At 29.8% G+C, this 15,434-nt stretch overlaps 2 protein-coding genes across 3 annotated transcripts; both read right to left on the reverse strand.

Moving 5' to 3' along the window:
• Positions 1 to 4,248: 4,248 nt before the first annotated feature.
• Positions 4,249 to 8,090, reverse strand: LOC107029292 (protein TIC 22-like, chloroplastic). The gene is made up of 7 exons (XM_015230675.2): positions 7,604 to 8,090; positions 7,093 to 7,167; positions 6,311 to 6,367; positions 5,004 to 5,063; positions 4,836 to 4,913; positions 4,719 to 4,754; positions 4,249 to 4,563 (listed from the first exon to the last, which is right to left on the reverse strand). The coding sequence occupies exons 1-7, from the start codon at positions 8,006 to 8,008 to the stop codon at positions 4,483 to 4,485; spliced, it is 792 nt and encodes a 263-aa protein (XP_015086161.1). The 5' UTR covers positions 8,009 to 8,090; the 3' UTR covers positions 4,249 to 4,482.
• An 812-nt stretch (positions 8,091 to 8,902) lies between these two features.
• LOC107030802 (putative F-box protein At1g19160) lies at positions 8,903 to 11,235 on the reverse strand. 2 transcript variants are annotated; one of them, XM_027919604.1, is made up of 2 exons: positions 11,122 to 11,235; positions 8,903 to 10,241 (listed from the first exon to the last, which is right to left on the reverse strand). In XM_027919604.1, exons 1-2 carry the CDS (start codon positions 11,152 to 11,154, stop codon positions 9,036 to 9,038), a joined length of 1,239 nt encoding a protein of 412 aa, XP_027775405.1. In that variant the 5' UTR covers positions 11,155 to 11,235; the 3' UTR covers positions 8,903 to 9,035. The 2 variants fall into 2 exon arrangements, with proteins under 2 accessions (XP_027775405.1, XP_015087535.1); XM_015232049.2 differs by having other exon boundaries at positions 8,903 to 10,244.
• Positions 11,236 to 15,434: the final 4,199 nt, after the last annotated feature.

A 15,434-nucleotide genomic window follows, 5' to 3' on the forward strand; every position in this document is an offset into this window, starting at 1 on the left:
GGGTTGGATGCATGGGCAACAACTGGTGCCAGCTTAGCATACATAAGAGCTGGAGCCTTTTTTGTTTTGGTATTGGATGCTTTAGAATTTTTTGGTGTTTGTTAGGAATAATAAAAAATAGAATCAGTTAAAGACGTGATTTAGTGGTCAATGAAATAAATAAAATTACGATTTAAATTGCAATAGTTCGATTTGTTATAGTCTTGATGGATAAAGTTACTCAATATTTGTGCTATTGTTAGGTAGAAGCTAGGAACGCAGGAGGTTCATTTGAATTGAAAAATTACATTTTATCAGTAAGATCAAAATTATTTGTAATCGTATCTCCTTTACTTCTTAATATGCTTAATGAGAACATGTCGAGCAACAAAAAAAACGCATATTTAATAAAATAATCGAGATGCACGTAAATTAGCTGAGATGTTATTATTGAAAGAAGTGTGGGGGTGGGGGTTTCAATTAGTAGAGATAAAGTTTTATAAGAATGATTCAAGAATTTGGTATGGCCTATACACTCTTTGCTCTATTATATGATTGGAGTAGTAAGTGGAAGCCAACCAGATCAATTATATTGTACTGACAAAAGTATAATAACTCAAAGGGCAGGATAAGTAGATGAGAAGTACTAGTATTTATTTTATTAAATGTACACTTTATTGTTAACACTTGGTTTAATTTGTTAGCAAGTTTCTTATGACCTTATTGTTGTTGATAAGACCAACAACTTTTACTACTGGCAACATCCTGTCATTTTACCCATTTGCTACTTGTTAGGAAAAAGGACAATGAATGAAAAGTAATTGAATTTTTCAAAGATAATTAAGATAAAAGATTTACTTAATCGGAAACAAACTTTCTATATTACGTATGTTATTATAGAGAAGATTACTTATATAAAAAAGGAAAAAACAATTGGCTATTGATGAACAACTTACATTAACAACAATTCATGTTTAATAATAGATTATTAGTTACAGATTATTTAGCGGCAAGGCTTACTTCCTAGTCAGTGAGAGTAGTGACTAGCGTTATAGGTCATTGGGCGGCCGGAAGGCTGCCATGAGTAAGTAAATTTAGGGACCGAAGATGATTCTCCGTGCATCGGACACGTAGCTTACCGAATCAATTGCGACACGAATATAATGTTAAAAGATCAATGTTGTTAAAAAGAAGTTAGCAACCTTATGTCGTTATGTCTAATTATGTTTAACAATAGATTATTAAAATAATAACGCACTATTTAGCGATAAATTCTTCCGTGATACATATAATTCAATAGTTCTTCTCATTATCAAGATTAGGTTGCTAATGCTATGATAAGAACGAAACTCATACTTCTAACTCTTCCCCTGGAACGTCTTCTTTAAGAGCGAATCAAAAAAAGAAAATTATTCTTATCCATACCTAATACATGAAATATATAATATTTTTACTTTAATTAACTCGTGAATAAATCAACATTCTTTTATTTTTTTTAATTGTTCTGAAAATAAGGAGAAGCTCTTTGTCATTGTCTTGTTTGTACTTTGTACAACACTATAATTATATATCTAAATCTATATGATACATTAATTCTCCATAAACCTAATTCAACAACTGTTCAAACAATCCAAAAATCTAACTAGGAAATAAGGGGACCTTGTTTGTAACTTTTTTGACCATTGAAAACACTTTTAAGTGGACAAAAAGTTAGTTCTCTATCTATATTATACAGCCTGTACTGATTTAATTTGTTCATGAATCATTAATTATTAACAGTTGTGGTGTATTTAGTTTAGACTAATTAATGTAATTAATTTAAACTTTTTGGAGGATCCATACAAAATCACTAGTAAAAATTATAAAAATTTGTCTAGTCATACATATAAATCTATTACATAACTAGATACGACATGTTTAACACATATAAGTTGAATAAGAAGTGGTGTTCTGAGTGACAAATACGTAAGTAAGTCGCTTTCTCTCATTCTACTAGTTCAATTCTCATCACGAATTCGTACAATGTAAAAAGTATAGATAATTCTATTTTTAATAAGGAAAGGGATGATAATTAATTTATCATTAGATATTCGAAGGAACGAAAAGAGCAGATGTGAGACGCGAGGAAAATATTAAAAATTGACATGTTACCTTATATTGCATAACGCACAATACCCTCTTCATACCTCATTTTTCACTTCACATAACTTTTTGTCTTCTGAATAGCTGAATTAAAAAAAGAAAGTTATCGAAGGATCATATTTATAAGATTATATCAGATATATCGTAATCATATCTATTTTAAATTTGAGTTATATTTTCACCAAATTCTCATTTCTATTTTTTCCTTTGGACCATCTCACTCCCCCCCAAAAAAAAGTAGAAGAAAAATTAAGAATCGAACGTTATTCTTGGACCACAAAGTTTTGAAATTCTCTTCAATGAGATAGATTATTTATTTAGGTCATTACTACATATCATTAAAGCCTTTTTTGTTTCGATTGATTGAAGGCAAAATAAAATGTTACATTGAGTTATAACTGATAAAAATTTTGAACTCACCACTTTAACGATAAAAGATAACAATCTCTCATAATATGAGCTAGTCTTTAATTTAAAGTTACAATTTTTTCTCATTATAACGAAAAAACGAAAGAGAAATAGTTAATTTTATAAATTGAGTGACTCTTTGAGCAATGAACTCTAACTCGTTAACATTTGACTTATTATCCTCTTCATACAACAACAATACAATGAATATAGCAAGCAAGAATATCATATCAATAATGTCATAAAATTCCAGAATTTTTTTTCCCATCTAGCTTAGCTATTTACTAGCTGTCATGAAACTGACATTCCACAAAAAAATTTTAAAGAAAAAAAAAACTTGAAGAGTGACAGCAAAGTGTTTATCCCATTACTTTTTTTTTTTTGGTTTGTTCCAATTATTATTACTTGTTACATTTCGTGAACCTTCCTTTATTAACACATACGCAAAAAAAAAAAAAATGTAGTCAAGCATGGGTCATAATACCTTGGTTTATAAATTAATTTTATCACAAATGGATAAATTTTTGAAAGATTTTTATCGTTTCTAGAACAAAGAAAACTAAATATTATTTCAGGATATTTCAAAGCCCAAATAAATTATATTTGTAAATTTTCTTCAAATAGTTTTAAAGCGAGTGGTTTGTATTTATATATAGAACTTAATAGATGATTTTTTTTAAATAAAAACTCATTTTCCTCGTAGAGAATACATCTCTTACTAAAGTTAGACAAATTTAACCATTTAATAAAATATGAAAGTAACCAAAAAGAGAGAGATATCATTATGAAAAAAATGATTTTTTTTTAATTCAAAAATATTATAGGTCATAATTCACCCCAAGAACTTTAAACAATTTGTTTTGGACATAATAAAAGGACAAAAAAAGTACAATAAATTAAAAACGAGGCTATAAGAAATTCAATTAAAAGAAAAGTGGGCCATAAAAGTATATTAAGTGGGTAAGTGCGGCCCATAAAATCAAACGAATCAAGCCCAGCGCCGTCAAACCATGGCCCACTACATTTAGGGGCCTTTAGGCTTATAATAGTATTATTTATTTTTAGAAAAATTAATTAACCCAAAATTTACTTTCATATTAAATTCTTAATGGCAGCTGTAGAGCATTGGCAAGCGATATTGGGATATAATGTCTTACTATAGAGTATATAATATAGTCATTATAAATAGATAGAATAAATGATAAAAAGAAAAATTATTATATATTCTAAAAGACAAACAAAATCAGAAGAAAAAAAATATAAGGTTATCACCATACGATAGTAACCTATTTATGGGATGTTCAATTGTCATTTTATATATTTAGTAGAAATAACAAATCCATATGAAAGAATGTGAGAAAAAACACTTTATTTTGTTCAGTAGAAATCATATTGCAGGTAGAGTCGAGAGGTTCATCACGATACAATAGTAAGCATTTGGAGGTTCGTCTTTGTATTTTACATAAGGACATTCAAGAATTCGATATTGTTTAGTGGATGGGATAAGTTTGGTAGGCCATAGGGTTTTTTAGAAGAAGCAAGCCATCACATGAGAGTCTCGAAATCTTTTTGGAAGAGAAAATTGGTTATGATCATCAATCCTAATTAATTTGGGACCTAAATACAAAATCACTACGATATTTAATATATCTCTCCTCTATGTATATATATATCCTAATTCATAAATTTTAAAGTATTTTTGTAATTTGAAAAAGAACAGGAAAATAATGTTAGGTAGCATTATTGGACTAGCTAAAGGTAGCTAAGCTTGGTCCAATCTAGCTTTAAGAAGCCTATTGCATACATAATTTGTCTACAATTATCAAACACTACTAGCTCCAGTTTCATTACTAACATTAGTCAAAGTCTACAAAATAAATACACATAGGAATTAAGATATCAAAAATGATGATAAGTTTCAACTAACATCTGGCCTTATGGTGTACATATTTGTTACTTCTGAGAGGGATCTGCTGAAACATCGAAACCCGGAGGAACAAATACAACATCGTCCCACTGTGATGTCGAAGAATCCTGCAAAAATATGTTCATACTTTGTCAACAGCACAGACTACAGAGTTTTGAATCGTCGAGGATTTCTTGGTTGTTTAAAGATATAGAATTATTATACATATATAAGAGGTTAAAATGTGTAAAGAGGATGATAGAACTTGGTTGAGAATTCTTACCTTCATACCTTGTATTATATCCTCCAGAACGCCAACCTTGTCAAATCAGATGAAATTTTCTCGGTGATGAAGCTAAGACACGAACAATAAATAAACAGTAAAAACCAACAGATGTACCTGAATATCTCCTTTCAAAGCGGGATTCAATCGCCCTTGCTGCTGAGAAGCTCTTACTAGTGAACTCTCTAGGTCCTCCTGTATAAGTTGACGAAATTTCAAGAAGGGAGATATAGCATTGTATCACATTAGTGGATAGTGGATACTAACTCAAGACAATTAGCTTACCTTCCTGAAGAAAACAGGACGATATCTCTTGTTTTGGCTTCTTAGAATTAAGCTCCTCGACTGTAAATAAATATCAATCAGATGGATAATTGTCATTTTCAGTTTATGAGGTCGAAAAGTACAAAGGAACTTTATGTGGCATGAAATTGTCAGCCCACAATTCATTTAATCTTTGAATCTAACTATGCAAAATCTGTTGTCAAGTTATCTGAATGTGATATTCAATATGTTTGCATGCAACTTATTTCTTTTCTTTTTTTTTAAAGGTGGTGTCTGCAACAAGTTGCATGCACCTCGACAAGTCCACTTGATCCTACCATTACAAGTATCGCATTACTCTACCCGCCAAAACATAGATAAATGGGAAGAAATCACCTAAACTTTTTTGCCTTTGCTAGGATTGAATACATGATCTTCCATAGTCTTCATTCCAACTTCAACGAGCAATAGGACAAACTTCTGAGTACATTTTGGCATGGTTCCAAATTAACCCAACACAGAAACAACTTTTCAACTAATATTTGACACCATATTTTTTAACTGATTAGATTTAAGCAAACTGTTAAAATGTTAAAAAACATGGTGTAAAATCTAAGGATAGCATCATCCAAGAAGGTGAAAAAGAGCAATGCTAAGCTGTTTGAAATGCCTGGACAGCATTTGGGTGGATTAATTCTTCTTTTTTACGTTAATCACCTTGGGAATTTATACAACACAGAGATTTAAAACAGATTGGGCCTTGTCCAGGCTCGAAGGCACCGGATGTTTCCCTGATTAATCTATCAATTCTTTTGGCTACAAGTAAAAGTGAAGGCAATCCATCTAAGTGTATCAATTGATCGTACGAGTATTGTGTATATGGAGTCCTCTTCCTCATCAACAGATCAATGTCATCAAAGGCAAAAAGCACAAAAAAGCATCTAAGATCAGTTGGGCTTCAAGCGCAAGGTAAAATTGAAAAAAAGGGTTGTGATAAAGTGAAATATAAATTGTTAAACCTTTTCAGGATTACGCTATATGGTAAGGAAAAGTATGCCTTAAGAGACTTGATGGCGACACTGAAGCACCTGCTAAGCAAGGTGAAACACTCGATGCATTTTGCACCTCGATTCAGGCCTTAAGCGTGCCTTTGACAACACTGCAACTGACGTAGTCATCCTAGTTCAGATCATATTTCGTTTAAAGCAGATGAAGCAAGCAGATCAGATACTTCCCCTCACACAGGAGGACATAGAAGTAAGCACAATTGTTAAGGCAGATGAGCATTTCAGTGAAGCTATACATATCAATTATAGCTGAGAACATACCTGAAAAACTGGAACACCATAAAAGCTCTCATCAGTCGTTCCAGTCCTTTCCCTTTCCTAGTTAAAAAAGGCAGTAGAATACGATCAGCTTTAAATCATAGAAGTTAAAACTAATGGTGCGCAAAATGATATTTTAAACATGCTGATTAAAATTTCTATGCACAAAACCATTTTTGGCATTATCCTCACAGCAATATCACTTAAAAAATGAGGTCTCCTACCATTTGACGGACAGATTATATGTCATGATACTATGTTTTAGTCCACAACTGGTATATACCTATTCTTTGTTAGGTATAAAGAAGCTTACTGAGTAACAACTACCTTTTCATCCACTTTAATCCAAAAGCAATGTCTGTCTATTACAAATTTATCCCGAAGAAGGAGAACATTTTAATTAGTGCCACAAACTTTTGGATTTAGTGTCAAGCAAAAAGTCCATCAGACAAGTTTCTAATACTTATTGTACATGAAGTACATTTCAGAACTTAGATAGTCGAAAACTTTGGTTTACTTTGCAATAATTATGAACCCCGAAGCCATGATAGTCTTCTATAATAGATTAATGGAGAACCCCAAAGCAAATAACCCTTTTTTTTTATTAAGAACAGAAGAAACTGATTGACGTAACAACAACACTTCTCTAAGGTAGAGTAGCAAACCAGTATCAAATACTCGAGACACCACTATGATGGCAAGAGTACTCATCAACTTTCTTATAGATTTAAGAACACGCTTAGTCTACAACAAATTCACAAAATATAGTATGGCTAGATATGCACCTTTATTGCATTCTTTACTTGAGATGCCTCTGGTATCAACCTGAAAGCAACTCCATCCACTTTGAGCTGGAAAACCTGCATCATTGACCATCAATTAGACAGATTAATGATTTTCTTCTGCAATTAAGAATCCCACTATCAGCCTTGGACAATTAAAAAAACCAGTTACTAGCTCAGTCATCGTCCTACTCGTTTTTGACAAAAAATGTTGTAGCGTGGTCAATGAAGTGAAACGAGAACTGAGAGGTCTCAAGTTCAAGTCTGAGCATAGGCAAGAAAAACACTAGGTGTTTCTTCTATGCTTTAGGAGAATTATCCTATAAAAATTTAAACAACAATCAAAGCAAACATTGTATATAAACTATCTTAATAGCTCAATTGATTAACTAAACGAATTTTCACAGTTCGATTCCCCTTCTTGTAACCCCCTTCCCTTATCCCAACAAGCTGTCAGTAAAGCATAACACAATAATCACATCCCAATACACAACAACAGCAAACTGAATCTAACCTTGTTGAGAGCAACAGGAACAACCCGAGAGCCGTTTCGCATAGAGGGGTCCATTGATTCCATCTGCTGACGAAGTGCTTCAGCATCAGCTTCACTAAAACAAAACAACCCCAAACTTTTCCCAGTACTAACACCCGAAACCAACACAAATTCTTGAGAAGCATTGCTAAGGGCATACACAGGTACTCCACCCAAACGCTCTTCGATTGTTTCAGTAGATAAAGATTGCTTTTTTACACCAATTTTAGCCCATAGAGGTGAATTTTGAGGGGTGTTGAGTTGGGGAATAGTGGTTTGAAGGAAATTGGTGAAATGGGTCTGCAGATTCTTGAAGGATTGTTGGAGCTGTAGGTGTGGTGGTGTTGCTGGAGAAGATGATGATTGTTTCCATTTGAAGAAATTCATGTTTGGGAGCAATTACAGAGGAAATGGGTAAAAGGGTTTTTTCAGGTTTTAAAAGCGGCTAAACAATTTGAGGAGTAACAAAAGAATACAAATTTAGGCATAATACTTAAACGTGTCTTATATAATTTATGTGACAATTTAAGTCATACGTGATAATATTAAAAAGGCATATATATTAACTAGGCTAAGTCAAAAAATACGTTTTTATATTACTAGTTGATTAAATAACAAGTTTAAAAGTTTATTATATTCAAATTGATTTCTCCGTATCTCAGTTTGTTATACACACATATCAACGTAATTATGTTAGGTAATAAAGTATGAACGAATGAAAGAAAAAAAAATTTAAATACTACAACTTATTTATTATATTCTTCAAAAAAAATATCATAATTTAAAAAAAATAGAAAATCTACTCTCTTCTGTTCTCGAATATATCACTTTATGTTATGTATGTATTCAAAATCAAGACGATTTACGCATTATATTGACATGTTAAGTGATATATTTAAAACCGAGACGCGACAAAATGAAAAATGTATGACTTAAAATTGATATAGTGAATCACCATTGCATTCTCTGCACTCATAACTTTCAAATGTATGACACAAAATTGGTATAGTGAATCACCATTGCTTTCTTTGCATTCATAACTTTCAAATGTATGATGCAAAACTGGTATAGTGAATCACCATTGCATTCTCTGGACTCATAACTTTCAAATGTATGACGCAAAATTGATATAGTGAATCACCATTGCATTCTCTTCACTCATAACTTTCAAATGTATGAAGCAAAATTGATATAATGAATCATCATTGCATTCTCTGCACTCATAACTTTCAAATGTATAACACAAAATTAGTATAGTAATTCACCATTGCATTCTCTGTACTCATAACTTTGTTCTTTTTGACCTTAATGAAAATCTCTTATTACAAATAATAGTAGAGTAATGATGTAATGTAATTGAAATAATGTTGACATGAATCAAAAGAAAAATAATAAATTCTACTTAGAAAGCAACTTAAGCATCTAAAGAGAAGCAAGTTTTCCAGTATATAGAAATTGGTGCTGCCCTGTGTCTTTGGACTTGTCTAAAGGTTTTTCTTTTGATGTCATAGAAGAAGATGATCATCATCGCCCCGACTTCTTGACGGAATACTATTTCTTCATTCCATGTGCTGTGAAAACAATCTAATGTCATGGGATCGAACCTTACCCCAAAATCGATACTGTACTCCTTCGCCCAAACGCAACGTACCTTATCTTTCAGTATCCACAAGTCTAGAATCGAACTCTTGCGGAAGTTAACACGGTCTGCCACACAAAGGCTCCCTTTCAAATCCATCAAATTCAAGCCATGACAGTTCATAGAAGCTGATGGGAAACCTAGAGATATAAACTTTTCGTTTTCAAAGTCAAATGACATAATTCGAGGTTGGCCAACGTACACTATTTTATCCTTTCCCAACCAATACAAACATTCATTAACTAACACCCCGCGAAAAATAGGATGATATGGAGGTTGCTCCGCGATTTCTTTCCATCTACCATTAGAAATGCCGCCACTACTACTTAGGGTGAAAACTTCACATCTTATCAGGGCAACGTCAATCTCTAAAGCAAGACCACGGGGGGGACCCAAATAGAAAAAATGCAACACCTTGTATTCCTTTTTCGAGGGAAGATATCCAAAACCAAAATGTTCATATCCGGGGGTAGCAGAAGGTGAAGAGTTGGGCAATTCCCGTAGTTGATGGATGGCCGGATTACAGAGATAAATACGACAAGCTGTTGAAAGGCAAACCAAACCAGCGCTAACAGTCCAGCCGTTACAATGGATTTGTGTATCAGGATAGTTGAGGATTGTGTACAAATCCTCATTTCTTCCATCCATGTCAAGTGAAACAAATTGTAGTTTCGACTTAGATGACCGTGGCAAATAACGTGATGTTTCCACAAAGAGAAATTCAGGGGCATTTCCCTCTTGTTTTCGACGAGAAAATACAAACAGGGGACTAATGATACAATCATTCCATGACTTGGATACGCACCTTGAGATGGACAGTGTTTTCAACCCGCATTTTAGAAAAATACAAGTTAACACATCAATAGGTAGCTTATCAAATTCATCACTTCTATTATCATTCTCATTCTCATTCTCGTCCTTTATGACGATTCTGCTACATTTCTTCCTCCTTCGTATTGATATTTCCTTCTTCTTGTTAGGCTGCTGCAAATCAATATATCTTAAAATCACTTTTAATTCTATGTTGAGATGCAACATGGCATACTTCTCACCCATATAGTTAAAAGCAAAAAAACACAAAAGAGTGCCAACTAAAGCATGGACTCATAACATTAATATATCACTTTGTTGTCTAGAACCTGCGCTTCAAGACTTGAGCACGCCTTTAATAACACTGCTTCAAGTAACTTTGTCTATCAGAAAATAATCCGTCAATCAAATCTCAATACACCGATACTGACTACTCACTATCAATATCTTATAGAAATTTGAAATGCATAAAGGAAAAAGATCAATTTGTTTCGTCTTATTTTTTACTTTTTAGTCAAATTCCAATCTAAGAATGTCTCTTTATTTTTTTCATACTCGTTATTTTGTTCTTTAATTTGTTTTACGACAAGGAAAATCGGCGTAAAACCTAGTTCAACTTCTCAAGCCTCTCTACCGTACCCTTAGAAAGTGATAACGGATCACTTCCATTACTAAATGAAAGAACTTTTCAAACTAGTCGATAGTTGTTTCTCCTATTGCAAATCACACGAGAGGTAACCTGGACTAAGTGTCACGACATTGACTTAGCTATTTTTTAATTCTAACAAAAAGGGCATCTTATACGATCACAAGATTTAAAAAATACTTTATTTCGTGAATTTTAGGGACAAGTTCAAAACCAAACAAACATGTTGTACTAGAAAATAACAACATAACTGGTGTTCATAAATTAAAAGACTAAATCCCATCTAGTCTAACTAATAAATTAAAATTGATGAAAGCAATAAATTTTCCAGCATAAGATTTGCAAAGCCATGAACTTTTCTGTAAAAAAAAATAAAAACCATCAAATAAAATGGAAAAGTGGTACCTTATTTTGTTTGCGTCGAGTAACTTTCACCATTTTTGCTATGAATTGAGGGACTGAATGAGAGAAAAGAGGACGAAAAAGTATTATGATATGAGGGTTTTCTTTGTTTTTTTCTTAAAGAATTCTAACCCTATTTAACAAGGTATTAAACCTACATATTTTTAAATGACAACTTTTAAAAATGATTATAGTTTGACTTAATTAGTTGGGTCCCTAATTAGTTTTAAAATATTTTTTTTTTAATTTCATTTATATATCTTCTTTATAAAATGAAAAGATGAATATTTTATCTTTTAAAAATGTCATGTCATTTAAAACTTAAAAAAACGCTTCTTAAAATGCTATCATGAACACGTTTTATAAGTAAAATTCTGTGTCTTCTAATTTTCATTGAAATGACAATATTATTCCTTTTCGATTAATTTTATTTGTCCATTATTTTAAAGAGATATTATTTATTTTATATTGTACTTTTATAATATCAAAAAAAGATAAATATTTTATCTTTTAAAAAAATATCATGTCATTGAAAACTTGAAAAAAACGCTTCTCAAACGCCTAAATAGATAAACTGAAAATATAAAGCATTAAACACATCCAACGGATGTGATTTATGTGTAAAATTTAGTGTATTCTTAATTATTGTTGAAATTACTATATTACCCCTTCACTCTAATTTTATTTGTCCATTATTTTTAGAATATATTTATTTATTTTAATTATATCTTTTATATATCAAGAAAAAAAATTTATCTTTTAAAAAACGTCATGTCGTTCAAAACTTGAATAAACCCTTCTCATATACCTAAATAGAAGAGCAGAGAATATAAGACATAAAACGATATCATGGAACACCAATTATGAGTAAAATTTTGTGTCTTGTTATAATTTGTTGAAATTGTTATATTACCCCTCCCGTTTAATTTTTTTGTCCATTATTTTTAAAAATATATTTATTTATTTCATTTATATCTTTTATATATCAATAAAAGATAAATATTTTATCTTTTAAAAAACGCCATGTCGTTCAAAACTTGAAAAACGTTTCTTAGACACCTAAATAGAAGAGCAAAGAGTACAAGACATAAAACGCTATCGCGTAAATCGTTTATGAGTAAAATTTTGTGTTTTCTTATTTACAGTTGAAATTACTATATTACTAATTTTGGAAAAGACCTTTTAACCCTGCACTATTTAATAGTGTATTTTAAAGGTATATATGTGATTACGTAGACATAAAAATATTGCATAATTATAAATAGTAATGTGTCTACATGAGCACATAAATACTTTTAAAATACACTATTAAATATTTCTGGGGTAAAAGGTCCTCCATATAATTTGATATCGTAACAATAATTTCGATCAAAGTTGGAGTATTTTCAAGATCCTTTTCTCTATTATTTTTTATGACTTTGATTTTCCTCTTATTTGGTGAGGTAAGTAATTGTTTTTACTTTCAACTACATGCTCGTGAAATTCTATAAGTGGAATTTGAGAAGGAAAGATTGTATACAAATTTTACTTATTCGCAAAAGTAAAAGAAACTATTTTTAGAAGACCTTTGACTCGAATACAATAGATAAAAGTAAGTTCGAAAAGAAAAAAAAAATAGTGAACTAGGAGGGAAATTTGATGTTAATAGTTAGGCTGTCCAATAGTTATATACATTAGGGCCATCTAGCATACATTTTTTAAAAAGACATACATACATTTATAATCTTAAAATAAAATATTTAGAAATTAATAAACGTTTGTTCCTGATTTTAGTTAGAATGAGTTAAAAAATTTCAACATATTGTTTTTTTTTTGTCTTTCGTCAATTGTGAACTTCTTAAAAATCACATCCTGCACATATTATTCATTATTGAAAATTTTAAAAAGTTCCTTTTTTTTTTCTTTTGAATTCATATTATTACTTTTTTTTTCCACATAAACAAAAATGTCCAAATAACATACTGAGGGACTAATAGTTTTTTTTTAAAATATAAATATAAATTTTAAATATCTAGATTTAGTAATAAAATTTAATTTATTAGCTACAAAAATTAGTCAACTTGTTTTTTTTTTTTTTTAAAAAAAAAGTGAAACATACCATTAAAATGGTATAGAGAGAGTATAAATAACTTAGACAAAAGAATGAATTTTGTTGGAAGCATATTATTAATTTGTCTCCATTTATGTTATAAATAAAAAATAATAAGATGCTTTAAACATGCATGAAGTCATATGCATAAGATTAATCAACAAATATAATATAAATTCATAAAAGCACCTTTTTAAATTGGTTGTCACATTCTTTTTTCAAATAAAAACTTGTGGATCTTATAAAGTATTAAGTATATTATTTTAATCAAGTTAAATAATTTGAACAATTAAGTAGGGTATTAATATATATCTGTCTCTTAGATTCTATCAACAATAGTTGACTAGAGGCTTCAATACAAAAAAATGAATAAATTAGTCCAATATAAAACACACCGTCGGTGACTTTTATAGCAATTTCTTCTAGAATATATATAAATAGACTTGTATTATATCATGTATGTATAATATATATAGTATACGTTATTAGACTTTTCACTTTTTTTTTCCATTAAATATAAAATTTGTTTATGGTATCATATATATGTATTCGTTCTTTAAAAATTTGTCAGTTTAAAAATTTATCGATATATCTTTTTATTGTTTTTTAGTGATTGCACTCACTTTCCTCTATCATAGACGACATATATTTATCCTACCATTACACTAGGAAAATGTTTTGATATTTAATATTATATTTATCGTGATTCAAATTGATAACATGTATTATGATCAATCTTTGCTCGAGGTTCTTCCCAATTCCCACTGTATTGAGAGAGTATTCGTCGTAACTCAAACTAATGATACATGTTATCTGTTTTGATCTTATTAATTTTAAAAATAAATATATATAACGATCTATGTGAACTTATGTTAAGTCGTATATAACGCTTCCACCTTTAATTACTTAAACCAATGTGATTTATGACAGACATGTGACACCACCTTCTGTTGACAAATTAAAATGCATTCATATAATTGTCCAAACAGGGACACGACGAATCTTGTTATTTGTCCACTAGTTTATTTTTGTGTTCCCAAAATGGAGACTCAAATAAATAAATAAATAAATGAACCCCAATAATAAAAAGGAAATGAAAGTAATTCCTTATATATGCTTCCATGGCATGTACTTTATTTAAATAATAAAAATTTAGTATCGTTTTGAGGTTTAATTATAAAAACTTTGATAAGGATATACCTTTTTTTAATGATGAAAAACGACTTTATTTTTAAAATTCGAATTTGAACCTAATTAATTATATCAAATTTGGATAATAAATTCAAATTTTGTTCTTTTATATTCGAATAACTAATTTTACATTGAATACTTTAAACTTCTTTCTAGAATCAAACTATTGAGTTTTTTTTTTTCACTTTCATGTAATTAATATTTGGTTCATGCACATGTACATCTCATAAACATATTTTTATTAAATGAATATCTTGCTCAATTTTTATATAATCAAAATCAAATGACAACAAGAAATTGAAGTGCATGTAACACCCCGTTTTCACAACTAAATATCACAATCAAGGTGTCATATGAATCGATGTATAATTAATACACAAATATATAAATTAATAGTTAGATTGTACAAATACTATAAATCTTAAATGATTATAAAATAGATGGAAAAAGGATCTTTGACAAAAAATAATTCTATTTAAATCTAATATAAAGTCGTAATTAAGATATTAATACGATGTAAAGGAATCTTTTGATGAAATATAAATATGGATTTAGAGAATATGATTGGCTATAAAGGTGTTATTGGTTGTACAATTCAACTAGAAATTTTTAGAAAATATTTTTTCTATTGGAGCTATTATCTAAAAGTCAATTATTTGCATACATCTTATACACATAATTAATTTTTTAATTTTATAATATTTTAAATATCTGTTTATTCATGTTCTAAATTCGAAAACTAATGCTAAACTAAAGGCATGTTTACGTTTTATGCTTCTTTTTTTTCTTGATTACTTACGTTATTCTATATCTTTTTAATTATTTTATTTATAAGTGATCTTCTTTTTAATTGTTTCTTTTATAAATTTACATCAAAAGTGAAAATATTTAATATTTTAAATTTCTTGGTTACTTATGTAAGTAATAGAGTCAACAATTTTATAAAATATATTCAGAAATAACATCTTATTATGTCAAGAGTCTCCAAAATATGTTATTTAATCATCTCAAATATCATTTTATATATATATATATA

The sequence above is a fragment of the Solanum pennellii genome, chromosome 9, assembly GCF_001406875.1.
Source record: "Solanum pennellii chromosome 9, SPENNV200".
Taxonomy (NCBI): domain Eukaryota; kingdom Viridiplantae; phylum Streptophyta; class Magnoliopsida; order Solanales; family Solanaceae; genus Solanum; species Solanum pennellii.

Coding starts and splice junctions, on each gene's coding strand:
- LOC107029292 (XM_015230675.2), bottom strand. CDS start 8,008: ATGAATTTCTTCAAATGGAAACAATCATCATCTTCTCCAGCAACACCA. Junction 5,064..6,310: donor ATGGTGTTCCAGTTTTTCAG/GTATGTTCTCAG, acceptor ATTTATTTACAG/TCGAGGAGCTTAATTCTAAG. Junction 4,914..5,003: donor GTCCTGTTTTCTTCAGGAAG/GTAAGCTAATTG, acceptor CAACTTATACAG/GAGGACCTAGAGAGTTCACT.
- LOC107030802 (XM_015232049.2), bottom strand. CDS start 11,154: ATGGTGAAAGTTACTCGACGCAAACAAAATAAG. Junction 10,245..11,121: donor CTCGACGCAAACAAAATAAG/GTACCACTTTTC, acceptor ATTGATTTGCAG/CAGCCTAACAAGAAGAAGGA.